This window comes from Emericellopsis atlantica, assembly GCF_019669845.1.
Source record: "Emericellopsis atlantica unplaced genomic scaffold F5Z01scaffold_38, whole genome shotgun sequence".
Lineage (NCBI taxonomy): Eukaryota > Fungi > Ascomycota > Sordariomycetes > Hypocreales > Bionectriaceae > Emericellopsis > Emericellopsis atlantica.
In genome coordinates, this window is record NW_025764740.1 from 41,731 (window position 1) to 66,585 (window position 24,855).

At 54.3% G+C, this 24,855-nt stretch overlaps 10 protein-coding genes across 10 annotated transcripts; 6 read left to right on the top strand and 4 right to left on the bottom strand.

Annotated features, from left to right (window-relative positions):
* Nucleotides 1-6: 6 nt before the first annotated feature.
* Nucleotides 7-2,282, bottom strand: F5Z01DRAFT_666467 (uncharacterized protein). Its single transcript, XM_046264234.1, has 4 exons — nt 1,850-2,282; nt 1,726-1,776; nt 784-1,601; nt 7-667 (listed from the first exon to the last, which is right to left on the bottom strand). The coding sequence occupies exons 1-4, from the start codon at nt 1,967-1,969 to the stop codon at nt 124-126; spliced, it is 1,533 nt and encodes a 510-aa protein (XP_046114245.1). The 5' UTR covers nt 1,970-2,282; the 3' UTR covers nt 7-123.
* Nucleotides 2,283-3,502: 1,220 nt separating this feature from the next.
* On the top strand, nt 3,503-4,695 carry F5Z01DRAFT_753735 (putative CmcJ-like methyltransferase; the record flags this gene model as incomplete). The annotated part of the gene is made up of 4 exons (XM_046267099.1): nt 3,503-4,000; nt 4,061-4,236; nt 4,321-4,553; nt 4,610-4,695. The coding sequence occupies exons 1-4, from the start codon at nt 3,659-3,661 to the stop codon at nt 4,693-4,695; spliced, it is 837 nt and encodes a 278-aa protein (XP_046114246.1). The 5' UTR covers nt 3,503-3,658.
* Nucleotides 4,696-7,670: 2,975 nt separating this feature from the next.
* F5Z01DRAFT_677884 (uncharacterized protein) lies at nt 7,671-8,354 on the top strand (the record flags this gene model as incomplete). Its single annotated transcript, XM_046265404.1, has 2 exons — nt 7,671-8,201; nt 8,256-8,354. The coding sequence occupies 2 exons, from the start codon at nt 7,671-7,673 to the stop codon at nt 8,352-8,354; spliced, it is 630 nt and encodes a 209-aa protein (XP_046114247.1).
* Nucleotides 8,355-9,221: 867 nt separating this feature from the next.
* F5Z01DRAFT_376224 (ABC transporter) lies at nt 9,222-10,863 on the bottom strand. Its single transcript, XM_046259380.1, has 2 exons — nt 9,908-10,863; nt 9,222-9,838 (listed from the first exon to the last, which is right to left on the bottom strand). Exons 1-2 carry the CDS (start codon nt 10,498-10,500, stop codon nt 9,352-9,354), a joined length of 1,080 nt encoding a protein of 359 aa, XP_046114248.1. The 5' UTR covers nt 10,501-10,863; the 3' UTR covers nt 9,222-9,351.
* Nucleotides 10,862-14,331, bottom strand: F5Z01DRAFT_376223 (3-hydroxyisobutyrate dehydrogenase). The gene is made up of 4 exons (XM_046259379.1): nt 14,115-14,331; nt 13,849-14,055; nt 13,160-13,789; nt 10,862-13,100 (listed from the first exon to the last, which is right to left on the bottom strand). The coding sequence occupies exons 1-4, from the start codon at nt 14,166-14,168 to the stop codon at nt 11,112-11,114; spliced, it is 2,880 nt and encodes a 959-aa protein (XP_046114249.1). The 5' UTR covers nt 14,169-14,331; the 3' UTR covers nt 10,862-11,111.
* A 222-nt stretch (nt 14,332-14,553) lies between these two features.
* Nucleotides 14,554-16,622, top strand: F5Z01DRAFT_629717 (uncharacterized protein; the record flags this gene model as incomplete). Its single annotated transcript, XM_046261678.1, has 4 exons — nt 14,554-14,626; nt 14,682-15,917; nt 15,973-16,025; nt 16,080-16,622. 4 exons carry the CDS (start codon nt 14,554-14,556, stop codon nt 16,620-16,622), a joined length of 1,905 nt encoding a protein of 634 aa, XP_046114250.1.
* A 65-nt stretch (nt 16,623-16,687) lies between these two features.
* Nucleotides 16,688-18,802, top strand: F5Z01DRAFT_376196 (phthalate transporter). Its single transcript, XM_046259378.1, has 5 exons — nt 16,688-17,176; nt 17,235-17,306; nt 17,354-17,960; nt 18,012-18,283; nt 18,338-18,802. The coding sequence occupies exons 1-5, from the start codon at nt 16,985-16,987 to the stop codon at nt 18,635-18,637; spliced, it is 1,443 nt and encodes a 480-aa protein (XP_046114251.1). The 5' UTR covers nt 16,688-16,984; the 3' UTR covers nt 18,638-18,802.
* Nucleotides 18,704-20,222, bottom strand: F5Z01DRAFT_666485 (RTA1 protein). The gene is made up of 2 exons (XM_046264235.1): nt 19,763-20,222; nt 18,704-19,701 (listed from the first exon to the last, which is right to left on the bottom strand). Exons 1-2 carry the CDS (start codon nt 19,950-19,952, stop codon nt 18,968-18,970), a joined length of 924 nt encoding a protein of 307 aa, XP_046114252.1. The 5' UTR covers nt 19,953-20,222; the 3' UTR covers nt 18,704-18,967.
* A 349-nt stretch (nt 20,223-20,571) lies between these two features.
* On the top strand, nt 20,572-22,456 carry F5Z01DRAFT_376373 (uncharacterized protein). Its single transcript, XM_046259384.1, has 2 exons — nt 20,572-20,908; nt 20,986-22,456. Exons 1-2 carry the CDS (start codon nt 20,765-20,767, stop codon nt 22,228-22,230), a joined length of 1,389 nt encoding a protein of 462 aa, XP_046114253.1. The 5' UTR covers nt 20,572-20,764; the 3' UTR covers nt 22,231-22,456.
* F5Z01DRAFT_376311 (putative sensor of mitochondrial dysfunction Rtg2) lies at nt 22,348-24,471 on the top strand. The gene is made up of 2 exons (XM_046259382.1): nt 22,348-22,628; nt 22,690-24,471. Exons 1-2 carry the CDS (start codon nt 22,465-22,467, stop codon nt 24,374-24,376), a joined length of 1,851 nt encoding a protein of 616 aa, XP_046114254.1. The 5' UTR covers nt 22,348-22,464; the 3' UTR covers nt 24,377-24,471.
* Nucleotides 24,472-24,855: the final 384 nt, after the last annotated feature.

Consider the following 24,855-nt stretch of genomic DNA (forward strand, 5'->3'; position numbering starts at 1 on the left):
AGTATAGCTCGTGATCTACAGTGCAACAGAACTCTAACTGCAAAGCTCGGGCGACGTGAATGCTTTGACATCTTTCTAAGGCGACATACAAATGAAACCAATCTCAATGCCTCATTCTACCTTTTAAGGGGATTTAATGGCATAATACAGCTGCGCAGCGCCGACACTCAACTGCAGAAACGATAGTAGAAGACTCGCTCCGCCAACCCAAATGACCGCCCAGAACGTGTACCATTGCAGCGGGTTCCTCTGATCGCGCCACAGGTCCCTCAACCTACTTGGCTGCTGACGTAGGTTATAGCGCTGAAGGGATAGGAGCATGTGGCCGAAGATGGGAAAATGGTCTCGCGCAGAATAGGTGTTGAGCTCCTGCAGCTGCCCGTTGACGTCAATCGCCGACGCGGGGAAGAGACAACTGGGAAATCCTGAGCCAGGCCTCTGCCAGGGCCAACGCGGGCTAGGGGATTGCGTGCATACAGTGAGCAGAAATGGGTCGACGGCGGTGGCGTGTGTGTCCTGGAGGGCGAGGGCCTGCAGCAGCAGGGTGCGGGACTTGGAACACCGACCGAATAGTATGCGGTAGGACAGGAGGATTTCGCGGTATAGTGCGGCTGGTTGGTCGGACAATCCTTGGCAATAGCCTGAGTAGAAAAGTCTCGCCACGATACTACAGGGACGGAACCGAGGTGTCAGCACTGTTGCGCGTGAATGGGGAGGGCTGCGATAGGATAGGAGCATGGGGTTGGAACTTGGGGGGCAATCCCAAAGCCCATATGCACGCACTTCTTGAGGACCTTCGGGTCATCTTGGCGTAATATGTTGATAGCACAATGCGAGGGATAGCGGTATAGAGACAAGGTGCGCGTCGAGTGATCGAAGGCCAGGTGCTCGGTCAGTGTGTCGACCCATTTCAGTCTGACCTTGCCGATTGTGTACAAGGAGAAGTAATTCAGGCTCGACTTGTGCAAGACATCGCTGTCGGAGTGGAAGCCTGGCATTGGTCTCGTTGGGGTATCGCCATTGTTTGGCTCTCCCTGGTCTCTGCCCATGTTCCGTCCCCTGAAGGATAAGAACATCTTACTGAGGGGCCTCCGTAAGTCGCGTGTGGAGTATAATTGTGATGAGTTTTCCGCGGTGAGGCAAATGCTCTGTGCTGTTGTTGTCACCGGTGATGCATCCGTGTCGGCCCTCATATACCCATTGTCATCCAGAATTGGTCTTATGGCGGCTGAACACCAACAAAGGACAGCGAACATGGCAATGATGATTTGCTTCTTGTCCTGCATTAGGACGTCGCCTGCTGGAATTCCGGCACGGCGAACCATCTCTTGGAAGGTTCTCTCAATGCTAGTGTCAGTGTCATGAACCTGTAGAGAGTCAAACGAGTCGAGCACCAAGGAGACCCAGTGCCAGAGGTCGATGAGCGTCATGGAATTGCTTTGGTTGAGAATTTTCGAGATAACGGTGAAGCGGTCATTTAGAAGCTCCTTGAGCTGGTCCTCTAGATGGGCGCTGAAGACAGACAATCCAGGCCACTCGGACAGGGCTTGCACTGGAACCCCGAATATCTGTGTGACGGCTTTCTTCTGGTGCGTGCTGATCTGTTGGAAGTTAACTCAGTGAACATACCCAACCATGCGCGGAACAGGGAGGAGAAAACTCAACGACTGCGAGAGTTGTCGTTTGCCGTGATAGGGCCTGCCGGACGACGCTGTGACTCCTTACCTGCAAAATAGACAGCTGGATTTTCTTGGTGCGCTGTGGTGCAGAGGATCTCTTTCATACAGCCAAAGTCAGCAACCACATGAAATTCACATGAAAGACAAATGCGAATGACTGGAAAGCTTACCACGCACAGGGCTCTCCATCTACGAGAAAGACTTTCCCGTATTCCCGAATGACCTGATCCCCAGCTTTGCTGCCCCTCGACATCTAAAGGGAATGAAGCAGAATCTGTGGTAGTTTCCATGCCAGGAGGAATGTTTCTGGTTGAGTGGCAGAGGAAAGCTATGGGCCATGTTCTTTTGAACCGCCTCCGTACTGGAAAGTCAGTTACTAGCAGGATCCCGGAGTTGGACTTGCGTCGGGTCGAGTGGCGCTACAGACGGTCAATTGCGCAGGCGCTTGAATAATCAGCTACAGGGTTATGTCGCATTCTCATCCAAAGCGTCAGCAGAACCGCCGGGAGGTGGGGTTGGAAGAGGTGGCAAGGCATCCAGCTCGGAGCAGCAGTCGTACCCTCTAAATCCAGTCCATTGAGGCCCAAGAGCTGGACAATGATGGCGATGCTTTTTGCAGTTTCGAAGCAGGTCAGTAAATAGGTGCCCGACACGCTCTTGTTCTTGTTAGCACTTTGGAGATCCAATGATAATTTGACAACGCACTGGCTTGGCGCTTACTCGTACAGAGGCCAATCGTCTTGCCTGGACTTAATGCTACGAAGATCCGCATCTTGAAAGGACACAGAAGACTTGACCAAACCGCAACGTCGAGAGGTCATTAATTCTCAAGTACAATATGTCAATACTGGTCAGGAGACTGAACAATGAACATGAGCTGCATGCTGCAACCCCCCCAGAGACCTCTGAACTGAAAGTATCCCGCGCTATCATCGTGATCAATTCCAAGTCCTGCGTGCCTGATCTACTGACTGGTTCCTCAAAAAGCCATTCATTCCTTCAGGGGAAATGACTGATCACTCTTGACGGCTCTTGGATCTGGGTACTTCTGTTAGTAGACTCAAATCTTATACTCAGCTTTACGCACAGCTTTGGAGTTTCCTTGGCGACACTCAAGTCGACGTTCTTCCTGGTAATTGCGACTGTCCCGTGGTTCTTGTCGTTATCATCGTCGACGTAAACCGCGCCATCTCTGATGTCTTGGCGGCTCCATGGGTCGAGGCTCGAATGCCAGGCCTTCCATGGCTGGGGAAGTTCGGACTGCTTAGCCTCAGATGGCATGGCGACTGCTGTCAATACCGAGACTCTGCGGGTGTGCAAGGACTTTGGAATTGTTTGGCTTGCTCCACGTCAAAGCTGAAGGCGATGGTCAGGAATGTGCGGATAGATGACAGGGCCTGGCTAGAAATAGCTTGATGTATGCCAGACACCAATGCGACGCATGTAGAGGCCCGTGGCTTCACACGGGGTTGTGGTTCAGCCTCAAAGTACATTTTGTCCCCTTCTGATCCGATGACCGTGACGCCCTCACATCCAAATATTGATTGAAGGCGGCACCACAGGGCGAGGCTGTCCGCACGCGGGATTTATCTTCTGTGGGTGTTCACGGAGCCTTGTCTTGATGTTGAAGTGTGGCAGCCTAGCATGCCAATGGCCAATCAGATTGTTGTAATATCACAGGGGTCACGATGCTCTGTACATGTAGACATGACGGTGATACCACCCTATGTTGGACTTGCATGCATGTGACTTGACCGCTGACCTGGTACAGGTACAACGATCAGCATTCAATCTGGTACTCCGATGTCTTTAGTGATTTGGATCGACTGAACTGGTCTGTTCTTATTGCCTTAATCTGTGTCTGGTCGTTGCTGCTGTAACATATATCATTTGCCCCGTGGCGATGGGCCAATTTAAAGGAGCTCGCATCGACTATACCTCCCTCGAGTCCAGCATAGTCATACAGCCTTCATGTCACAATGGAGACACATATACAATACATAATTCGCGACCCCATTCTGCGAGTCGAAAAGGCTTTCACGACTGACTTTCCTATCGACCACGTTAACGGAGTAGAGGGGATTCGCATGCAGAATATCCACTGGGAAAAACGACAAGTCATTGTGGAAGAGATTGTCGACCCAAGGTCCTGGAAGCTGGATGTTCATGGATTCTGTTTCCTTCGTGCCGAGACTCGCCTGGACCCTGAGAAGGCATATAAGCAAAAGGACGAGGTGAAGGATGCGTTCTGGCACGAGATCGAAGCTATCTTGCATCATCACTTCCCGCAGTACTCTAGGATCGAGGCTTTCGATTTTACGGTGAGCACCCTTAGTCCATTGGCCTGGCTCCAAATACCTCTTACTAACAATCCTCACTAGCTAAGAAAGAGGGATCCAGAGTATCCAGTGAAAAATAGGGGATATAACCCAGAATACGAGAACCCTTCCGGAGGGGCCCACGCAGATTTCTCTCAGCAGGGAGGGCCTCTGGTATTACAACACTGCTTCCAGGGTCAGGACAAGTTTTGGGAGGGTAAGGATTTCGACATGATTAAGTGAGTTCAGTGAAATGCCGGATATTGGGCAAGCCTGAAGTTTATATTATCCGTACATTAGCGTTGCTAACTTTATGACATTAGTGTCTGGCGCCCCCTCCGAGGCCCAACAGACGACTGGCCTCTGGCAATGTGCGATTATACTAGTATCTCCACTAACGACGATCTTGTCCTCAACGATGCTATCAAGAGAGACTTAGTCGTCGAGTGTTCCCTCATGCACCACAGTGACACTCACAGGTGGCATTATCTCAAAGACCATGATGTGGATACTCTGCTTGTATTCCGTAACTCTGACTCCCTCGGGAAGCGCGCGAGTGAGATCTACCTGTGTAAACCTTCTAGCGCTGGTAATCTTACTAACATACTACAGGGGGGTTTCACGCCGCTGTCTGCAATCCGAACACAACAGGCCCACCGCGCGAAAGTGTTGAAGTTAGGCTCGTGGCTTTTTATTGACTATATGTACCCGGGTAATTTGTCCTCGGTATCACTATCACTTCCAAAGAGATCGTCTGTCGTAAGCTTCATAAGTCGTGTTCATTGAAATATACCTGGGTAGTCCGCGCACCGGCCTGTTGCCTCATACCTTTCAAAGCGATGAACGAAGAGCATAACTCGCGCTGTGTCCGTACGCCGTGATCACGACCAGAAACACACAAGAAAAAGGCTTCACTAAGGGACAGAGCTAGAGACAGACTGCAACTTAAATATAGCGTGAGACTAAAACTTTAATCTTAAGAAATTCGTCTGTCTGCCCGAAAACCTTGAATGGCCACTATTAACTTTGAGAAGGACACGTTCACAATATCTGAGCAAACGGCTCCTCAATATTTAAGGGCTCTCTTCTTGTTCCGTTCATTAACTTTCACACCTCGCAATTCATCTTCCTTCGCAACATCTTGTCTACCTAAGCTATCCCTCACAAAGACTTAGCCGCACAGTCGACACACGAGTATTATCACTATTCTTGCCATTACGAAGAGCGGAAATACCATACAATGCCTGTCTGGAGCAAAATTTCCAACTGGATCCGCGGATCCCCGGAGTCGGAGCGTCACGACCCCCCTCCTTACTATCACTCGCTGCCAGACGCATCGCAATCACTTCCCTGCTACCATAAGCGACGTTCTTCTCTTGCCAGCACAGACACCGAGAATATCTCCCAAGCAGAACCATCAACCAGGAGAAAGGATCGGGAAGGCCATCCCTCGACTACTGTCCATAAGAAGAAGCCAGTGGACTGGTCTAAATCCAACGTTGTTATGTCATTCGAGCAGAACATTCACAATCCGCGCCAGGGCTGGAAGGCTGTCCTCGAGTTAACGGCTCTCGATGTTCCCAGGCTCTTGTGGGAAGGCCTCCACTGGACCGAGGCGAACCTGGACAAAGAGGCTGGATACGTCGTTACGAACGGAAATCCGGGTACGTCTGATTCCCGAGCTTTCATCCTTTGGAGTGTGCTGCTACCGGGTGTATTTCTTCGAGGACCTCGGGGAGGAACCACAGTGGACGGCAAGAATGTTGGTCTATGCCACTGAGCTGAACCAACTCTCGCCATTCCGATTTTCGGATCTTAAGATTGAGCAGATGACCGTGTGCTGGGCATGTCGTGCTGATAATCTCAACATATATACCTTTCGACGTACGCCGGAGTCCGCCAGCTATGTCAACACACTCTATGACGACATGCCGTTGGATGGGTGGTGGCCATTGCCCAAGGCGTCAAAGGCCAGTGACTGTAGCGACGCCTCGTTTATACACCTTTAGGAAAGAGAGGGCAATATCTGAGAACAATGTAATGAATGACAGTTAGGAATAAATCATATATGTGCTTTGGATACAATACTTTATGCTCCCGTTTCTGTTGTGACGGAGGCCGCTTCTATTGTAATATCGGGCATTGACAACGCAGACGCATAGATACTGAGCAACTATTCGACACTGGATTTGGTTGAAGCCTCCGTAATTTTGTACATGAAAACGATCATTTGTCTCTGCCACACCAACGATCTGGACGCCCGGTATCTTCTTTGGTGTATGGCGGGGTTGTCTGAAGCCGCTGGGTTTTATTGATACCACGGTTACAGTAGGTATGGTAGATAGGCGGCGAAATTCACCGCGAACACAAAGACAATGGCGGCCCAAACAAACGCCAGCCCCTAGTCGCCCAGCCACCCGTCCAACTCCACCTGCCACCACCCCTCCTGGGGCCCCCCGACCCTAGGCTGTTGGGGTTCCTCGACTGGGACCGCGCAACGGTGACTGCATGGTGTTATTGACAGCACTCAGTCTGTAGAGGGGACATTGACTCACAGAGTAGCCCAGTTGCGCCGGGACCCAGTATCTTCAGCCTGAAGCTGTGCCCCTAGGGGGAGGAGCTGGCGGCGGCGGTGGTGGTGGTGGTGCCGGCGGCGCCTCTGTTGGCCCGAGTGACCTGGCAGAAATTGAAGATCCGTGCGCTAGACAAAGGTGAGTATCTTGCAGACGTCGAATGTCGGAGGTCTTGATACACTTACAGTGCCATTGTGTTATTGATGTTGACAAAGACAGGGAACAAACAAGGTGTTGCAGTGCCATTGTGATGTTCGTTGATGTGAAGGGAGAAAGGAATAAGAGCGGGCGAGTTCCGTCTCGGAACCATATATGTGTCAGAATGAGCGGTGCTGATTGGAGCGAGCCTAAGTGTTGTTTACCTAGTACTTACCTCACGGTACAGGTAAGGTACCTTACCTTCTAGTTTCCCTTACTTTGGGGGTTACTTGCCTTCACTAACAGGCTACCACAGTACTTGCCTTGCTTAGTACTAAATAAACTCACATTGCTGCACACAATACCTACCTACTACCTTGATTGGTTGACAACAAAAACATCAGCAGGTCCTGGCCTGGATTGAACTTCCACATTAGAGAATGAACTTGCTTCTATTAGCAGTCCATGCTCGGGCCAAGGGCCGACAGCTAAATGAAACACTATGCATTCTCCAGCCCCCAAATTGATGAAAGTCTATAGAATCGAACTGTTCTCAGAGGAGTTGTGCCATGAGCCTTCCCCTGGCCATCTTATTGGCCTCTGCTCATTCAGGTACGTCGGTGCCCCTGACTTACATACGCACGTCTTCCCCGCCGGCAACATTCTCACGGTGGCATTGGCTTCGTGCGCCTCCTCCGCATAGATGGCCATCGGGGGATTCAGAATGCGGTCCTTCGCCCGGGCGGCGTGCCGTTCTTGCCGGATTCTCGATCTCTGCCCGCGGTCCAGAACGCGGGATTTGCTAACAGCTCCTCACAACTTTGGGGGCGGTTTCTCTTAGTGAATGACAGCCATGATATCTTGAGCTGCCACTCAAGTATAAATTCAGCAGTCGAACCCGACTTATGTCCAGATCACCAACCCAAACAGTCTCAAGTTCAGCTAATCAGACCTCCGCCACCATGCACTATTCCACCCTCAGCAAGACGCTCCAACTCGCCTTCGTCCTCTCTACCCAGGCCATATCTCTTCCTGTCCAGGGCAACGAGGTTGCGCTTCCCGAGGGATACACAGAGTCCCCTCTTGTGTGGGAGCTTCAGTCGCACCCCGACGGCGAGACCTTCTCCATGGAGGGCACAGTTGAGCAAGTTCACCAGGAGCTCACGCGTCGCAACCCCAACTACCTGGCCGACTTTGGTATCGAGCTCGACGAGCGCGACGATGACAGCAATGACGCTCTCGTCACGCGCGACACATGCCACAGCGAATGGCATTCCATCGTCTGTGGCTGGGACTCTCCCATTGCCGAGACCAAGGCCATCCGGGCTGGCATCAGCTACCTGCGCGGCGTTCCGGGCAAACCTCACTTGGGTGCTGGCCCGGGCAACTGCAGCCGCGTTAGCTGCTCGTATAGCTCGGCCATCTACTGGTGCAATGACCGTAACAAGGCATGGTCACTTGGAAGCTTCAACAGCATCGCCAAAGGCGCACAGGTATGGTGGAGACTGACTAGTGAGAGATCTATGCTGACCAAGGACTTTTATCAGTGCATTTACAACGATTGCCAGGCCAATGCCAAGGTCAAGGGCGAAGCATCCGCCAGGGGTTCCGCATGGCGCGTCATTATCGCCCATGCCAATTGCTGAAAGTCGAGCGCTGGAAGTAGACCATCCTGTTTCTCTGGGCCAAGGAAGGGTCGTATTAGACGCGAGAGGGGCAAGCCGTTCGATCTCACAGATTAGTTGAGCATGAGACATGGAAACATACATAGATGTTCAATTCAGTAGCCCATATAACAGGCACGCCTCGCGGGCAACATGCATTTGTCGTGTTTGACAAACATTGCCAGCTCACACCATGTGGGTTGCCGAGAATTTGACAGAATAGCCAATCGTCTGCTGGGGAGGTTGGCAAGCAGAATAAAGTGATGGCCCGTGGAACGGTCCAGAATCATCTCTCGCAGTACTGGTGGGCGGTGAATGAGGCGAATTTGTGACGTTGGGATGGAAACTTGCAACGGCTTCAAGATTCACTCAGTTGCGATTCACTTGCCTGAGGAATCAACTGGTGTATTTTTTCCCAATACAAGTACCTCTTCTCCTCTCGATCAGCAACTCAACTCCTTTTTGTCCTATGCCACTCATTATGCCCACTCGCACACAAATTGGATGCCACGAGAACACATCAGCGACTCAACGGAGCTATACTTGCGAGCCTGGCTGCTGTCTAAAGGTTCGTCTGCCAACTTTCCTTCCCCTTTCCCCTTGTCGTCCTCGTACATGATGAACTATACGGACGGGTATGCCATTGAGTTATGTTCTTCTCTTCCTGTTCCCAAGCGCAACAGGCAATTAGGCATACGTGATGATTGTCTTTCATTCTGATCAGACCCCGGTCTACATGTTTCTATTGGAGTTCGGTGGATGACAAACGCTGACATCTTTCTCTATGAAGAAACTGGAGATGGGAGAAGAAGCGAGGATAATTATTCTCTATCTGAAGAAAAATGGCGATTCAATGAAGAGAAGGTAGAGCGCGATAGCGCGAAGATGACGCCTTTCGCTGTGGGCCGAATGTGTGGCCTGACCAGACAGCCTGGCCAACAACACTGGGTTCCTCCCAGGTCACGCGAGCGAAACCCGGTTACAGATCATCAATCAGAGGGCTCAATCCTTGAGGTGTTCCAATCTTGTCCTCAAAGAAGAGCTTGAGCCTTTCGACACGAACTCGATCGCCCATGAACCGCTCGAATTCGACAGGGTTCGTGGAAGGAACGTCCATAATACCAGGATACCCCGCGGGAGCAGGGACATTCTTCAAAACGCTCCAGCTTCCAGTGCTGTTTTGGTGTTCGTAGCTCAACATAAAGTTATGAAGCAACTTGGCGCTTTCTGGGTGGGGAGCATCCTTGAAGATAGCCGCACGCTGCGGCCAAGTGACGAAGGATCCTTTGGTGGGGATCGTGACATTCAAAGTCTCCGACGACGAGAGGCCCATGCCCGCAGTGAAAGTAGCAGCGATAGTGCTGTTAGTGGCATTCAACAGCGTCAGTGGAGTTCCTGTTCCACGGACCCAACGCGGGTTCTGCTGAAGAAGCTTCTCGAACCATTCGTAGCCGAACTCCTGCATGCTAGGGTCCCGCGTCAGTATCGTGCCTCAGGCGCGCGCAGAAAAGGGGGTAGCGGGCTGGTGGACTCACATCAAATCAAATGCGTAGAGGACCGCGTCGTCGTCATTGGGGTACGTCAAAACCAGCTTGTCTTTGAACTCGGGCTTGAGGAAATCCGCGAATTCGCGCGGACCTTCAGAGAGTCGGTCGTTGTTGGAGATGAAAGTCCAGGCGAAAATCGAAACTCCGTACCATGCAGCCCGAATGTCTCGGAAGGCGGGATGGGTGTTATCAAAGTTCAAGGGCGCGTAATGGAGCAACGCACCCTCTTGGTCCCATCTGGGATAGTCCTGAAGGGTCTGAAGAATGATGCTGTCCACGTAAAGGCCGCCAGTGGATAACTGTCGGTCAATGTTGCCGTCGTGATATTTGGAAACGTCGACGGTAATGTTCAGAGTCATGCCGGGGAAACGGGTCTCGAAAGCTTCCTTCAACCCGTCCTGCTGGTTGGTTTCATCGCCGCCATGCCAGCAAGTGACTATCCCGCCCTCCTCCAGAGCAGCATGATAGATTGCTTCAATTGTTCGATTCTCCTGGATGGGTGCTCCGTCAAACTTGACCAGAGTGTCATAGGCACAAGAGCCAGCGACTACGAGGGCCGCACTGAAAATTGTCCGAAGCATGTTGTTGGTCCGTGGAAAACAAGCGTGAAAGAAGTGGCTGGTAGAGATGATGAGAGGAAGTTTCCTAGAGTATTGGCCTTGCTGCCCTTAAATACAAATCTCGCATCGCTACTTGCTCAGGGACATCGTTACTAGGCCGGCTTATCTGGCTCCTGTGATGGGTACAAAGTTGGATTTCCAAGCCATTGCAAAGGTCAAGCAGAGGATCACCGCTCGAGAGCTGAACATTGTTCAGACTAGAGTCAGCGAAACGGGGCAAAAGCGAAATTACTCAAGAATTACCAACTTCTGAGAAAGCCCGAAAGGAGTCTACTTGTCTTTACGAGTAGATAAAGGAAGCTTATGCCATGCACACATAATATAGCGTCATTACAAATGATAGTCAAGCATTAGTAACGTGTGGGAGTCGGGACAGTGGGATACCGAGGAATTAGAGCCACATTCTCTCCGACGGACACGGAGCGAAGGTATTTCGACTCGGTCCCGCCAAGCCGGAAGCGGTCGTGAGCAGTGGGCGGCGGGCCCCGGAAGATCGGAACGCCTGCAGCCGGGCGACTATTTCGAGTCCTTCTTCTAATTACCTCCTGCTTTGGTTGTGTGCCCGACCTTACTCAGACATCCCAAGCCTCGACAATATCCGCCAGCGTATCGTCAGTCCCTACATTTCCAGGAAACACCACATACGGCACCCCAGCGTGGCGACTCGTGGCCTCATCGCACCTCCATAGCGGCACACCAGGTGCTGCTTGCCCCAAAATCCGTGCTCGCCGCATGTTCAGCCCCTTGGACGCTGCATCTGACGACGTGATGCCACCCTTGGCGATGATATACCGCGGCCGTGTCTCGATGCCCTGTAGAATCTGTACCAGAGCAATGGCTACTTTCGACCCGATCTGAAGCGACCCGAGCGCGTCAGACGTCTTGACGAGTGTCCGCGAAGTCATGACCAGTATGTCGTGGCCCGAAGCGACCTCTGCATTTGCCGTGGCGGTGGCAGCGGCAATGGTTTGAGATGCCGACTCCTCTGACTTGATGAGATCAGACACGTCAAGTTCCACGACAGCCAGCTTGGACCCTCGTTGCTCACGCAGCCTCTTGAGCTGTGCGGTTGTCTTGGGGACGTAGGACCCGGCCAGGATGAGTCCTCCAGCGGGAGGTGCTGACGACGAGCCTGTGACGGATGCTGGCGGTGACACGGCGTCTATGCTTAACGGGGCGATGCCCCTGATGCCAAGTCTCGACGACACAAACGCTGCCGCTGTGCGATAGAGATATCGCCGTCCAGCCTCTTGCGCTTTGAGTAGTCCTGCGACAAAGACGTGCATATCCGACTCGGCTACTGCATTGACAATGACAACCGCAGTGCCTTGACCAATAGGTCGCGAAAGCAATTTGGCCTTGACGCCGTCTGGCCCTCCCGTGCGGATGTCCTCGAGCGTCACGGACAAGAATGACGATGAGTCGAACCGCGAACCGCACTTCTCGAGGATATACTCTCGTAGGTTGGAGTTCTTGTACCCAAACGTGGCGTCCTGTGCAAAGGGGGTTTGGCTGGCTGGCACCAGAGTCTCGCCCTCTTGGACATAGTGCACGTCGTCTATCGTATACCGGCCCCCTTGCATAAAGAAGGGTGCAAGAATCCAGCCATCGAATTTTCCAAGAGCCTCTTCAGCTGCCAATGGCTCTTCAGGGAGATGGCCTCGGAGCGTGGAATCGCCGCGTAGTACGATTTCGAACGTTTTCCCGGCTTGCTTCGCCGCCTCTTTTATGTTCTGGCAAATCTCCAGGATCAAAGCCTTGGCTTCTGTCGATGGAAGGGCTCGACTATTGGTCAAGATGAAAAAACCCCTCGACTCGCGCTCGAATTGGGCCCGTGTCGTCTCAATATCCCAAACGGTCAGCACGTCAATGTCGTGGCAGGTCTGTGTGCCCGTGGGATCGTCATCCAGCACCACAAGCACAGGCGCGCCCCCACTGTCGACGTACCGACGGTTGTCGTCGAGAACATCTGTTGAGTACTCCTCGGGCAGTGCGGCGAGCGTCTTCTTGGCAGGCAGAGGCTTGATGGGAACTGTCTCCGTTTCTTTCTGCGGTTTGCTTGCCTTGGGTGACGCATTCGCTGATACAGAGACGTCCCACAGACGCACGACACCCGCGTCCGACTCTTTCGCCCAGCCTTTGCTCGCGCCCGCCAGGTACAAGTTGTGTGAGGCTGACGAGATGGGCGCAAAATACCCCAGATTCTTGGCCTCATCCAGAACAATGCCCAGATCCTTGACAAAGATAGCCAGCGCCGAGTGTGGCGTCCAGTCCGCCTCGAGCATTTGCGGTCCTCTGTTTTCGAGCATCCAGCTCCAAGCTGGTCCCTTGCAAGCGAGGTCAAAGACCTCACGCGTGTCGAGACCTAAACGGGCCGCAAGTGCCATGGCCTCGGCCGCGGCCGCAATGTGGACGCCGGCGAGTAGCTGGTTGATCATCTTGACAGATGATGCTGCGCCTACACCACCCTTGACGCGACATAGATTGGTCGGTGTGCCAGTCATGGAGAGGATAGCACTGTGTGCCTTTTCCACCATTGGCTCATCTCCGGAGCAAATGATCTATGAATGTCAGTATCTGTGTTAATCGAACTATATGTAGAAGGGCATCATCGCCTCACCATCAGCGTACCGTTCGCGGCGCGTACCACACCCCCGCTCACGGGACAGTCGAGCATTCCGATATTGCGGCCCAAGTCGCCCAGCATCCCTTTCAACTTGCGCGCGAAAGAAGGTGGCACCGTCGAGGCAAGGATAACAACGGCGCCGTCGGGGAGAGCAGCGGCGGCCTTGCCGGAGCCGAAGAGAACATCTTCTGCCTGCGCGGCGTTCTGAACCATAAGCAGCAGGATATCAGCATCCTTTGCAGCCATGGCTGGTGATTCGGCTGCGGTCGCCTTTGCATTTGTGGACACAAACTTGTCGATGGATGGCTTCCACACGTCGTAGCCATGCACGTCAAAGCCTCCTCTTGCAAGCGAAGCGGCCATGCCCTGACCCATGGCACCGAGGCCGATGAAACCAACCTTAGCGATCTCCACTGGTGTTGTGACAGGCGTCAGCTGGGCTCCGTCGTGAGCCGTTTGCTCTATCTTCGAGGTGACATGACCGTCTTGGAGGAAAAGCTTGACAAGAGCAGCGTCGTCCTCGCTCCCGTAGCCTTGCGCAGCACCAGCGATGTACAGTTGCTCCACCACTGACGCCACCGGCAGAGGGAATTGAATACCACGAGCTGCGGCTATCACGGTTCCCTGCGTACGGTCAGCCCTGACATTTCACACCTCAGAGATACATGGTGAGTGAGACAGACCATGTTGTCCACAGCCGCGTCCAAGGATGATCGTGGCGCCCAATCCTCATTGAGCATCTGTGGCACGCGGTCTTTGAATGACCACGAGCTTCCTGCTGCATTCTTTATGATGTCGAACACGTCCCTTGGGGCAAGCCCAGCCTTGGTGGCAAGACCAATGGCTTCAGCTGCTGCTGCAGTGTGCACGCCGATCAAGTGCCGGTGTACCTAGAAGTTCCCTCGCGTCAGTTGACGCTGCGATGGCTAAAAGTTTCTTCTTCGCGTACCAGCTTGATCTTGGCGTCTGTGCCTAGGCCAACAACTTCGACATTGTGCGCCATGATGTCGGGAGTAGGCGATGTGTGGTTTTTTCAGAGATCCCAGCCATCATCACGAGTGATCTCGAGGGCGCCCGACCCTGTTTATAAAGAAACCGCATGCCGATGGGTACGAACAATGTGGGTTGCTGAACTTGGAGTGGACTCTGGAGTCTTGTGAGGTTGACGTGAGGACTGAGGACTCGCGTATCCACGCGGAACGAACACCGCGGGTAGCCCTTCGCCCCGCGCCTTGCTCTCGGTGTTCCTGCCGCGTTTGCACGCGGTCTCCAGACTCCGCATTCCTTCCCCCGACAAGTTGGAGAAGAAGAGCGGTGCTCTGCCCGCGTCTTCGTCTCTACAACCTGCAACCAACACCGACGTCTGATTAGCCAGTTGGCCGACTATCATGAAGAGAGCGCGGTTCGAGGATCCCGCCGGGGCGGCCCACAAGTCCAAGATCTCCAGAAAAGTCACAGCGTGTGAGTACAGAGCATGCCCTGCTGCTGCTACAGTCTGCCTAACCTGTACCTGCAGGTCAACAGTGCCAGACGCGCAAGGTCAAGTGTGATCTGGAGCCTGGCCGACCGCGATGTGCACGCTGCGAGCGTCAAGGGCTCGAATGTGTGGTCAACAGGAGTCTCCAGACACTGCTGGATGCCGAGAACGAATGGAAGCTAGGCGTTGAGCAGCAGATTTCATCGCTGCAAAATACAGTAACGGAGCTACAGAGGACGTTGGCAAACATGCAGGCTCATCAACATGGTCCTCACTCCACGCATGTTATTACTCCCGTGCTGCCTCAACATATTATCAGTCCTTCTACAGCACCCTCCCCAAGGAGAGTGCCTGCTGTCACGGCCATGACGCGCGAGAACTCGCCCGAGACAGCGGTGGTAGAGACTGGCGTCGGTGGTCCGATCGGGGAGAGCACGGACAGGGGCATCACGGACGCTCCCATGGCCAGTCTGTTCGAGGTGACCAAGTTGCGCAACATCAGGAGCGACCCAGGCTCTCACAAAGCGATCGCGGGTCAACCACGGGAACCGGACTTTATCGACGAAGGGCGTGTGCCCCTGGAGCAGGCCGAGAGCCTATTCAACGCCTTCAAGGGAACATTGAATGCCTATCTTTGGGGTGGCATCGCCCTCACGCACGATAGCCTCTCCTCTGCACGAGAATCTTCACCGCTGCTAGCTGCTGCTATCCTCGCTGTTACGGCTCTTCATGCACAGGACAATGGGAGCAGCTTTGACCTTTGCTATCCAATATTCCTTGAGCTGGTCAGTCAATCCATGTTCAAGCGCTACCACATTCTCGACGACGTCCGCGGCCTCTGCATTGGCGCCTTCTGGCTGTCCGACGTTAGCTGGAAGCTATCTGGCCTGGCCGTCCGCATTGCCACCGAGCTGAATCTGCACCACTTCAGCGCGTGTGCTCTCGACAAGGAGAAGCCTCAGCACATCGACAAGGCTCGGCTATGGTATTTGCTGTATGTATGCGACCACCACTTCAGCATTGCCTATGGACGACCACCCGTGATCCCAGAGGATGTCACCATTGTGCGGCACGAGAGTTTCCTAGACCTTCCTGGCGCGCAGCAGGCGGACTATCGCCTTCATAGCCAGGTCGCCGTCTTTCGCATCCTCAGCCGCGTCTACCACACGTTTGGGCTGGATCGATCCAGACTTGTGGCCAACGACGAATTCGAGAGCATCCGCCGGTATGATGCCGACCTGCTGCTCTGGAAGAAGACATGGGAGACCCGTCTCAGTAAGCATCACCACATCCTCCGTGATTAGTGCATGCATTTGACATGCTGTGACAGTGCCCGATCCCAACATATCGTATTATCCGGTCAAGGGGGTCACCCTGCACTACGTGCGTACATCAAAGCGCCCAGTACACTACTAGCTTAACTGACCATTTTCGCAGAACTTTGCAAAGTTGCTCCTCTTCGCGGTCTGCCTCCGCGGGCTCAGCCCTTCACAGCAGTACCTCATCTCGCAGGAGCGCCGCATCTTTATCGACAGAGCCATTGAGAGCGCCTCGGCTGTCTTGCGCCTCATCCTCGACGATTCGGACATGCGCAGGGCCATCATTGGTGTGCCGTTGTATTTGCTGACGACCATTGCCTACGCAGCCATCTTCCTCATGAAGGTACAGTCCGAATGGAGAGCCGCAGGTTTCAAAATTGCCTATAACGAAGTAGTGTCTTTGCTGGAGGCTGCCGTGGCCGTGCTGAATGATTGCCATGCGTGCGCGCGACATGTCGCTCACTACCTTGGCAAGGGACTGGGCGCCATGCTCGTCAAGTTCAAGGAGCGCGAGGCAGCATACCAAGCGCAGCAGCAGCCGCAGCAGCCGTGGCTGGATAGTGCGCACTTGGGGTGGAATGAGTGGATGCAGGACGCCGCAGACGTTGCAGAATTCTACCCTTCATGGCTCGACGTGCTCGGATCACAGATGCCAGGGTGATACTCCAGTCTGGTCTAGGGTAGGCACCGCGGGGTAACTTCCGGCCCCCAATAATCTGGAGCGACCACCACACGGACATTGGCCGAGTCACTCTACTGCGGATCCGGATCCCGAACCCGGCGCGGGAAGATGACCGCCCTGGCCCGCTTTGGTCCAGGCTCCAAACTTCGCACAACACCTGGAGAGATCCCCATGGAGATTGGGACTTGTTGGAGTATGAAGACGGCCTTGCGAGTCACGTCACGACTCACCAAAAGTATATAGTCCCAACGTCCCGCATCCCATAACCAGGAGCACCCATCATCATCCGTCATCGCCAGCCTCGACAGGTCACAGCCTCATCACGCTGCGAATCAACCGCCATGGACTACGAGAAAGAGAACGTCTCCACCAAGGAGGACTCCCTTCAAGTCGACACTGAGCTCGCCGACGCCATCCGCAACTATGTTCCCGGCACTACGGAAGAGCGTAAGCTCGTTCGTAAGATCGACTTGCTACTCATGCCCATGCTTTGGATCATGTACATCCTGAACTACGTTGATCGAACCAACATTGTGAATTGCTCCGAGACATCATCGTCACTATCAAGGCCAAGGATACTGACTTGTGAAGGGCAATGCGAAGATTGCAGGCATGGGCGCAGACCTCTCTCTGACGGATGATGAATACGCCTGGATCCTCTCTGTGAGTGAAGCGTGCCTAAGTGATATGGCGAGACTGACCATGGCTAGATCTTCTTCTTTGGTTACCTCATCTGCGAAGTGCCATCCAACATGATCCTAAGCCGCGTGCCACCGTCCAAATATCTTCCCTCGATCATGCTTCTTTGGGGCGCCCTCTGCGCCGTCATGTCCGTGTCCAAAACATACGGTGCCCTCATGGGCTTTCGCTTCATCCTGGGCTGCATCGAGTCCGGCTTCTTCCCCGGTGTCCTGTACCTCCTGAGCTGTTGGTACACAAAGGCCGAGCTGGGCAAGCGCTTCGCCATCTTCTACACGGCCGCCGTGCTCTCTGGTGCCTTTGGAGGTATCCTTGCCGGTGCCATCACCTTCAACCTCGACATGGCGCATGGCATCCGCGGCTGGAAGTGGCTGTTCATCATCGAGGGCGCTGCCACTGTCGGCGTGGCCCTCGTGTCATACTTCATCCTCCTGGACTACCCGCTCACCTCGAAGCGGCTTACTCCCGAGCAGCGCCAGCTCGCGCACATTCGCATCGTCGCCGATGGAGTCTCTACAAATGGTGCCGGTAGTGGTGCTCGCCTCTCCCATGCCCAGGCCTTCATCGCGGCCGTTGCTGATCCTCGCACCTATGTGCTCATCCTGCTCTTTATGCTTGGTAAGGAAATTCTCGCAGTGACATGCGAGCACTTTGCTGACAAACTCTCAGACGTGGGCGCGGGCACCATCTCCTACTTCATCCCCACCATCACCCTCACCCTCGGCTACGATACCACCAAGGCCCAGTACATGACCGTGCCCATCTACGTCGTTGCGGCTGTGGTTCTCAACATTGTTGCCTGGTCCTCAGACCGCCACGTCGAGCGTCGCTGGCACGTCGCGGCCATGCTTGGTCTCGGCTTCGCCTGCAGCGTCGTCTGCGCCGCCGTCACGACGCCCATTGTGCGCTACGTCATGATCTGCTTCGTGGCCGCCGGAATTGTGAGTCTTCCTCCTTACCATAATCCTGCGGACTTGTACTAACAGCCACTCCAGTGGTCTGCCTTGCCCCTTATCCTCTCGTGGACGAGTGGCATCATCAGCCTGCCGCCCGAGAAGCGCGCCATTGTGCTCGCCCTCGTCAACGCATTTGGCAACTTCTCCAGCGTGTACGGCAGCCGCATCTGGCCCAGCACCGACGCTCCCGGGTACCAGATTGGCTTTGGCGTGACGGCTGGCTTTCTGGGGGCCGGTATGGTTGTCGCGGTCTTGATTCCTGTGTTCTGCAAGCTTGTCAACTGGAAGGGGACCAAGGCGGAGAAGGAGCTGCTGGCTGCTACCCAGACGGATGAGTAAGGATGGCTATAAATATTCTATTGGTATATATGCTGGTAAAGAAGGCTGTTTATGACAAATTCTGCGCTTCCCATTCCGATTGAATAATTGTACACGTTGTAGTAGCGCTTATTTGGATGGCTCTTCTCTCGTGTGCGCAGGGGGTTCGTCCACGCTTTCAGAGAGTGTCAGTTATCTTCACTGCCTCCCTTTTGGATGTGGCGCGTTTAGAAATGGTGCCTGTGGAGGAACACATCTAGCTTTCCAGTTTCTCTCTGACTGAACGTTCTTTGTGGCGAAGATTGGACACCCCCTTTTTGCCTCCCCGCCACAGCCACAACTGAAGTACGCTCATTTCTTCAGCCCTTTCCCCCTCAACGGCCCTGCACTATCACGGCTGTCATTCTCATCTCGGGCGTGCATCTCATGACCACTGGCATTGTCCCAATGGTCTTGGTAGTTCCTTTTCGAGTCCAGGTGGCCCACATACCATATAGCAAAGATGAGCATGACAGAAGCCATCAGAAGCGCATCGAAGATGTAGAGGTATACCTCGTGAGAGATGAGGTAGCCCTTGTTGCCTTGGAGATACTCAATAACTCGGAAGATGCTGCGCACAAGGATGATGGCACTCGTCACGTAGAGGACCCATAGATCCCTACGCCAGGGGATGGTGCCACGCGAAGCCTCGACTGTCGGGTACCGGCTCAGACGATGGTGGAAGAGAATAGAAGTGACGACGAAGAACCCAAAGATGGCGATTTGGGCAAAGAGACCGGCGACAATAATATGTTCACCCATTTCAAATAGGTCAAGGGTGCCCGCCGACTGGATCCCGCCGCCTCCTGCTTGTAGAGTGAAGGCCAGGACATCGCCCGTGACGAATATGCGCGTGACCCATCGCACGGGGATCAAGGAGTGATGTTGGGCGTGGACGGTGCGGATGAGACGGCCGAGGATCATGTAGATGGACGCGGCATAGAGGGCGGGCGCGACGAGGATGAGAATTGCCTGGATCACGAACCCGCCGATCGAGAACTTGTCAAAGTGACCCCAAATACGACCGCAATAGCCTATGGTTTGGACTGTGTAGCAAGTGTTAGCAGGAGGCTTGCTCGTCAATTCCCTGGAAGGCTGAAAACCCACAGACGCCCCCAATGGTGAAGGCGATGAAATAGAAGGCACGTGCTCTGTAAAGCCTCCAGACGTGCACTGCTGTCAGTGTCGCGAAGACGATGACGCTCACAATGGCAGCTGGGAGAGACGGCGTGTAGCGGTACAGTTTGAAGTCGATTGCGCCAGCATCCATGTCAGCGGCGCCATGTTGTTCGCTCATTTCAGCGAACTGAAGTTGAAGAGTTGAAAGAGGTGCTTTTCGATTCGTGGATTGTCTCGAAGGGCTGCAAAGGTCGATTTCTGCTGCGAAAGCGCTGGCTTGTCTTTGTTGCAGGACGGACGCAAACCATCTTATAGGATTCTCCCGATCTTGGGCAGCGGGAAAAAAAGAGGCTGTGCCGAAATCATGTGGAGACGTCTATCTACCTGGGTATCTTTTTAATCTCAAGTCAGTAGTCTAGTCTCACTTTTCAGGGAGCTCTCCCGTACATATTATGTGGTGACTCGCGGAGTCGCGTTACGTGTGGAAGAGCTGCTGTCATTCTCTGTAACCCTAAACGGATGTGAGCGAAATACGACATACGACACGTACATACCAGTATGATAGGCCAATATTCACGAAACTCTGGATCCGCAGCCAATCGCAATAGATTTCACCAATGACTCTGCCTCCTGGCTAGGTTACCGCAACATAAACATACATGCCTACATGTACTGTGTTGTTGTTTCATGAGAACCACTCCGCAGTAGTCATGTACAGGGTAGGTACTAGTTGGTAGGCTGGTAGCATAGCTCGGACGGGCACCTTCCCTAATGGGTAATCACCTGGTTTTCGGCCCCTTTTAGCCCCACACGTGGCTCGTACTTCGTATTTGCCGCGCATCCAGTCGCCTCGTTCCTCGTTCTCTCATCACCTTCACTTACCTTAGTGACACTGGTCTCACCCTCCCATAAGTCCCCCCCCATCACGTCTCTTCTCTCGTTCCTCGCGCTTCGTCTGTCGCCCTATCTAACCGACCACGCTGCCCGTTCATGGGCACATCTGCAACATCGCCCGGCGTCTTGGCGCCGCCAGTCGACTCGGAGGGTGGACCAGCCCCTGCCAAAGCTGGCCGTCGAAAGCCGCACAGGAAATCTCGAACTGGGTGTTCTGAGTGTAGACGTCGGCGGATCAAGGTACGCACGCATGCAGGCACCACGCACCCTGATCAGGCGCAGCAATCATTTGCTGACGTACCCTCTCTGAGCGGCAGTGCGGCGAGCAGAGACCCAAATGCTATGCCTGCAGCCGACATGACGTTCCTTGCGTCTATCCAGCAACTTCTCAGGCCACCCGCGTGGGGAACGAGGGATCCGTCACTGATCCTCATGCAGGGTCTCCAGTTTCTGCATCCCAAGAGGCACCCGTGCCGCCGACAGGAGACAGTCGGCGAGACACGAGCACGCCGGGCTCGGCTCCCATTCCCAGCCCCTATGACTCCCGAACAGACTTGAAAGGCGCAGCATGCACCTTTGACATGGATGACATGCTACTCCTGCACCACTGGTCGGTGAGCACAAGCCGGACCATTTATAACTCAGATCAGAGGGACGACTGCTGGCAGGTTGTGTTTCCACGTATTGGGTTTCATGAGCCCTTCGTCATGCACGGGATTCTGAGTCTGTCAGCCTTACACCTTGCCCATGTGAACCCTCGCTGTCGAAAACGGCGGACCATGGACGCCGCTCGTCATCACAACATCTCATTGCAGGGTTTCCAGCGTGCGATTCACAACATCAGCCTCGATGAAATCAGTCCAGCTCCCGTTACGCCGAGCGACGAAGCCAGCGACGCCTTGCTTGCCTGCGCATCACTCAACGTCATTTACACGCTGGCTACGCTCCGTCCCGTCCCTGACGAGGACCTCAACCCGCGTGCCCGTCATTCGCGAGCTCTAGGCACGGACCTGATACCTATTGTCCGTGGGGTAAACACTATCGTGGGACAAGTCTACGAGCGCGTGCGGCTGGGTCCCTTGGGGCACTTACTTGACGTTGGCGTCTGGAACAAGCTCGAGCCCGACGCGCAAACAGACGATTGGCCTTTCCAGCGGCTACGCGAAATGTGGACGCCCGCACAGGCACACGCAGCGGAAGATTCCGTCTACGATGAGACACTACATGTCCTGAGGCGCTGCCGCATGTTTCTGGAGCATCTCGCGACAATGGACAAGGCTTCTCTGCATTGTCAGGGATACAACCGTGGCTGGGCAAGTCCGCTCTTTTTCTTCATCTTTCCACCCGAGGAGTACTTTGTACGTCTACACCAGAGGCAACCGCCTGCGCTTGTCCTGTTTGCCTATTTCGGTACCCTGCTACATCATCTTGACCAGCACTGGTTTATCCAGGGATGGGGACGCGACGTTGTCTCCGTCACTACCGAGCTCCTGGGGGACTTTTGGGAGCCGTGGTTGGCGTGGCCCAGGCGCGTCGTCAATCTCGAACATGCTGGAGTCTAGACTGTCTGATCAGCAGCACTGTAGAAGGCACAGAGCTACAGGGTAGGCTGGCTTACTGGTTGATCCTATGTTATAGGGTAGGCCTGGCATGTGGCCTAGCCAAATGCGGCGTGGTGTGGCATGACGGTGTGGCTGGCCGTCGGTGCCATCAAGCATTCAAGCTCCCCCTTTGCTTCAGCTTGTCGTCGTTCAAGTCACTCATGAAACTCGCTTCAAGACCAGACCATCTCGACCATGGAAGACGGGTTTGACTCATCTGACTTCGAGGAGCTCCTCACCCCTGACGAGGCAGAGAGTATCCAATGGTCCTCTCCCGCGTCTCCAGTGGCGCCCACGCAGGGGCACCCGCCGTGGAAGGGCCATGGAGACCGGCTCGTCGGGATCGTGGACATGGGGAGGTGAGAGAACATCAATTGCGGCCCAGTCAAGTCTTGGAAGCTGATGCGAAAGAATGAACAGCAACGGCATCCGCTTTTCCATCTCAGACCTCTCCCCTCCCCTGACGCGCATCATCCCCACGGTCATGGTGTACCGCTCGTCCATCTCGCTGTATGACGCGCAGTTCGACGACAAGACAGGCGAAAAGGTGCCCATACCCAAGAAGACCATTGATGCCGTGTGCAACGCCTTGCAGAGGTTCAAGGTCATCTGCACCGACTTCAACGTCGCAAACGACCAGATCCACATCCTCGCAACCGAGGCCGCGCGTGTCGCCAAGAACTCGGCAGAATTACTCGCCGCCATCAAGGAAACCACGGGAATCGACGTGCAGCTCCTCGATAAGGAAGAGGAGGGCCAGATCGGCGCCCTGGGCATCGCTAGTGGCTTCATGTCCATGGAGGGGCTGGTCATGGACCTCGGCGGCGGTTCGACCCAGATCAGCTGGATCGTCAGCCAAAACGGCTTTATCAGGACCAGTCCACGCGGCAGCTTCAGCTTCCCCTATGGTGCTGCGGCGCTCACAAAGAAGCTTGCGGACATCCAGGAGGGGAAGGACAAGGAGGAGGCCAAACAAGCTGTCGCCGAGTTTCGGAAGGAAATGATTGGCAACTTTAGGCATGCCTATGCGAACCTGGAGATCCCGCAGATACTGATTGACGAGGCTAAGAGGGACGGCGGCTTCAGCATCTACTTGTCTGGTGGCGGCTTCCGCGGCTGGGGATACCTGTTGTTGTACATGAACCAGACCAAGGGCTACCATTATCCCATTTCCATCATCAACGGGTACGTCGTCGACAGCAAGGAGTTTCAGGACACGGAGAAGATCAAGGAGATTGCTAAGGCGGCAGAGGACCTCTTCCGAGTCTCTGACCGACGGCGGTCGCAGGTTCCTGCTGTGGCATTCCTGGTCAACGTCCTCGCCGAGGCCATTCCTCTTGGTATCAAGGAGGCTCATTTCTGCCAAGGTGGCGTGCGTGAGGGTTTCCTCTTCCGTCAGCTCCCCGTCAACGTGCGCAAGCAGGCACCTCTCGAGGTTGCATCGCGAAACTTCGTACCCGGCAACAGGAAGCAGATCCAACGGTTGCTCGAGAGCGCCATACCCGAGCCCTCCTCAGATGGCAGCAGACGTTTCCCTCCGGGATTCGGACACCACGTCATCGATGCCTTTGCCAACGTCATGTACGTCCACATGTTCATGTCCAAGGAGACGGCCTCGACGGCGGCCTTGTACAGCACGTCGACAGGCATCATGTCCTCGACACATGGCGTCTCACACCAGGATCGCGCGCGGCTGGCCCTGCTTCTCCAGGCACGGTACCGCGGTGAGCTGCCGCCGCGCGAGGTCGACTTCCGCCAGGCGCTACGGGACATTGTCAGTCCCGAGGACGTCTGGTGGGCGCAGTATCTCGGTCGCGTGGGCTTTTTGATTACCTGTCTCTACCCGACGGGCAAGATTCACGCGTCCAGGCCGACGGTTCTCTTCACGGCGGATTGGACTTCGGATGCCGGCAAGGACAAGGACGAGGAGGGTATTGTGCTGACCATTGCGCTGCAAAAAGTCAAGAACGATAAGGCGCACTTCAAGAAGACAATTGAGGATAACATGCGCAAGGTGGAAAAGGCGGGCAAGAAGAAGAATTGGGAGGGAGACCCGGCGTGGGGATTGCGCGTCAAGGTCACGGTGTCAGAGGAAGGGATAATCTAAGGGGGTTGGCTTTAGTATGGCCATTTACAGTTTATTGGAAATTGTCGTTAACTAATGAAAAGTATGAGATTTGGATTGCAAGTCAGCCCAAGTCAATCAGCCAGTAAAGAGACTATGGACGAAACAGTTGGCCGAGTCTCCTCAGCCTCTTCATCGCCCCCCTTGACGGTAGCACCAACAGACGTCACAGATGAGCGTTCGGACTGGGAGAGCCTCAATGGGACAGCCACAAGTGCCCCGACGGTTGTCGAGTTTGACGAAGAGACGTGGATCTTCAGCGTCGATATGGAAGGGCGCCTGCAAGCTGGCAGCCTCGAGGGACGAGGACACGCCTGAGTGGCGGGATAGACTCGAAAACGAAAACTTGGGCGGTGATCTCGAGCTGCGGTACTACTAGAACAATCAACGACGACGAAAATGACTGATTTTTTCCCTTTTGAAATATGATTGTTTCTCATATGTTTTTCACTGGACGAGTG

Coding starts and splice junctions, on each gene's coding strand:
- F5Z01DRAFT_666467 (XM_046264234.1), bottom strand. CDS start 1,969: ATGGAAACTACCACAGATTCTGCTTCATTCCCTTTAGATGTCGAGGGG. Junction 1,777..1,849: donor GATGGAGAGCCCTGTGCGTG/GTAAGCTTTCCA, acceptor GCTGTATGAAAG/AGATCCTCTGCACCACAGCG. Junction 668..783: donor GACCCGAAGGTCCTCAAGAA/GTGCGTGCATAT, acceptor CCGTCCCTGTAG/TATCGTGGCGAGACTTTTCT.
- F5Z01DRAFT_376224 (XM_046259380.1), bottom strand. CDS start 10,500: ATGCTTCGGACAATTTTCAGTGCGGCCCTCGTAGTCGCTGGCTCTTGT. Junction 9,839..9,907: donor CTCTACGCATTTGATTTGAT/GTGAGTCCACCA, acceptor GCGGGACCCTAG/CATGCAGGAGTTCGGCTACG.
- F5Z01DRAFT_376223 (XM_046259379.1), bottom strand. CDS start 14,168: ATGGCGCACAATGTCGAAGTTGTTGGCCTAGGCACAGACGCCAAGATC. Junction 14,056..14,114: donor CAGACGCCAAGATCAAGCTG/GTACGCGAAGAA, acceptor GGGAACTTCTAG/GTACACCGGCACTTGATCGG. Junction 13,101..13,159: donor CCGCGAACGGTACGCTGATG/GTGAGGCGATGA, acceptor TGACATTCATAG/ATCATTTGCTCCGGAGATGA.
- F5Z01DRAFT_376196 (XM_046259378.1), top strand. CDS start 16,985: ATGGACTACGAGAAAGAGAACGTCTCCACCAAGGAGGACTCCCTTCAA. Junction 17,177..17,234: donor ACGTTGATCGAACCAACATT/GTGAATTGCTCC, acceptor TGACTTGTGAAG/GGCAATGCGAAGATTGCAGG. Junction 17,307..17,353: donor AATACGCCTGGATCCTCTCT/GTGAGTGAAGCG, acceptor GACCATGGCTAG/ATCTTCTTCTTTGGTTACCT.
- F5Z01DRAFT_666485 (XM_046264235.1), bottom strand. CDS start 19,952: ATGAGCGAACAACATGGCGCCGCTGACATGGATGCTGGCGCAATCGAC. Junction 19,702..19,762: donor CTTCACCATTGGGGGCGTCT/GTGGGTTTTCAG, acceptor CTTGCTACACAG/TCCAAACCATAGGCTATTGC.
- F5Z01DRAFT_376373 (XM_046259384.1), top strand. CDS start 20,765: ATGGGCACATCTGCAACATCGCCCGGCGTCTTGGCGCCGCCAGTCGAC. Junction 20,909..20,985: donor GTAGACGTCGGCGGATCAAG/GTACGCACGCAT, acceptor TCTGAGCGGCAG/TGCGGCGAGCAGAGACCCAA.
- F5Z01DRAFT_376311 (XM_046259382.1), top strand. CDS start 22,465: ATGGAAGACGGGTTTGACTCATCTGACTTCGAGGAGCTCCTCACCCCT. Junction 22,629..22,689: donor GGGATCGTGGACATGGGGAG/GTGAGAGAACAT, acceptor AAGAATGAACAG/CAACGGCATCCGCTTTTCCA.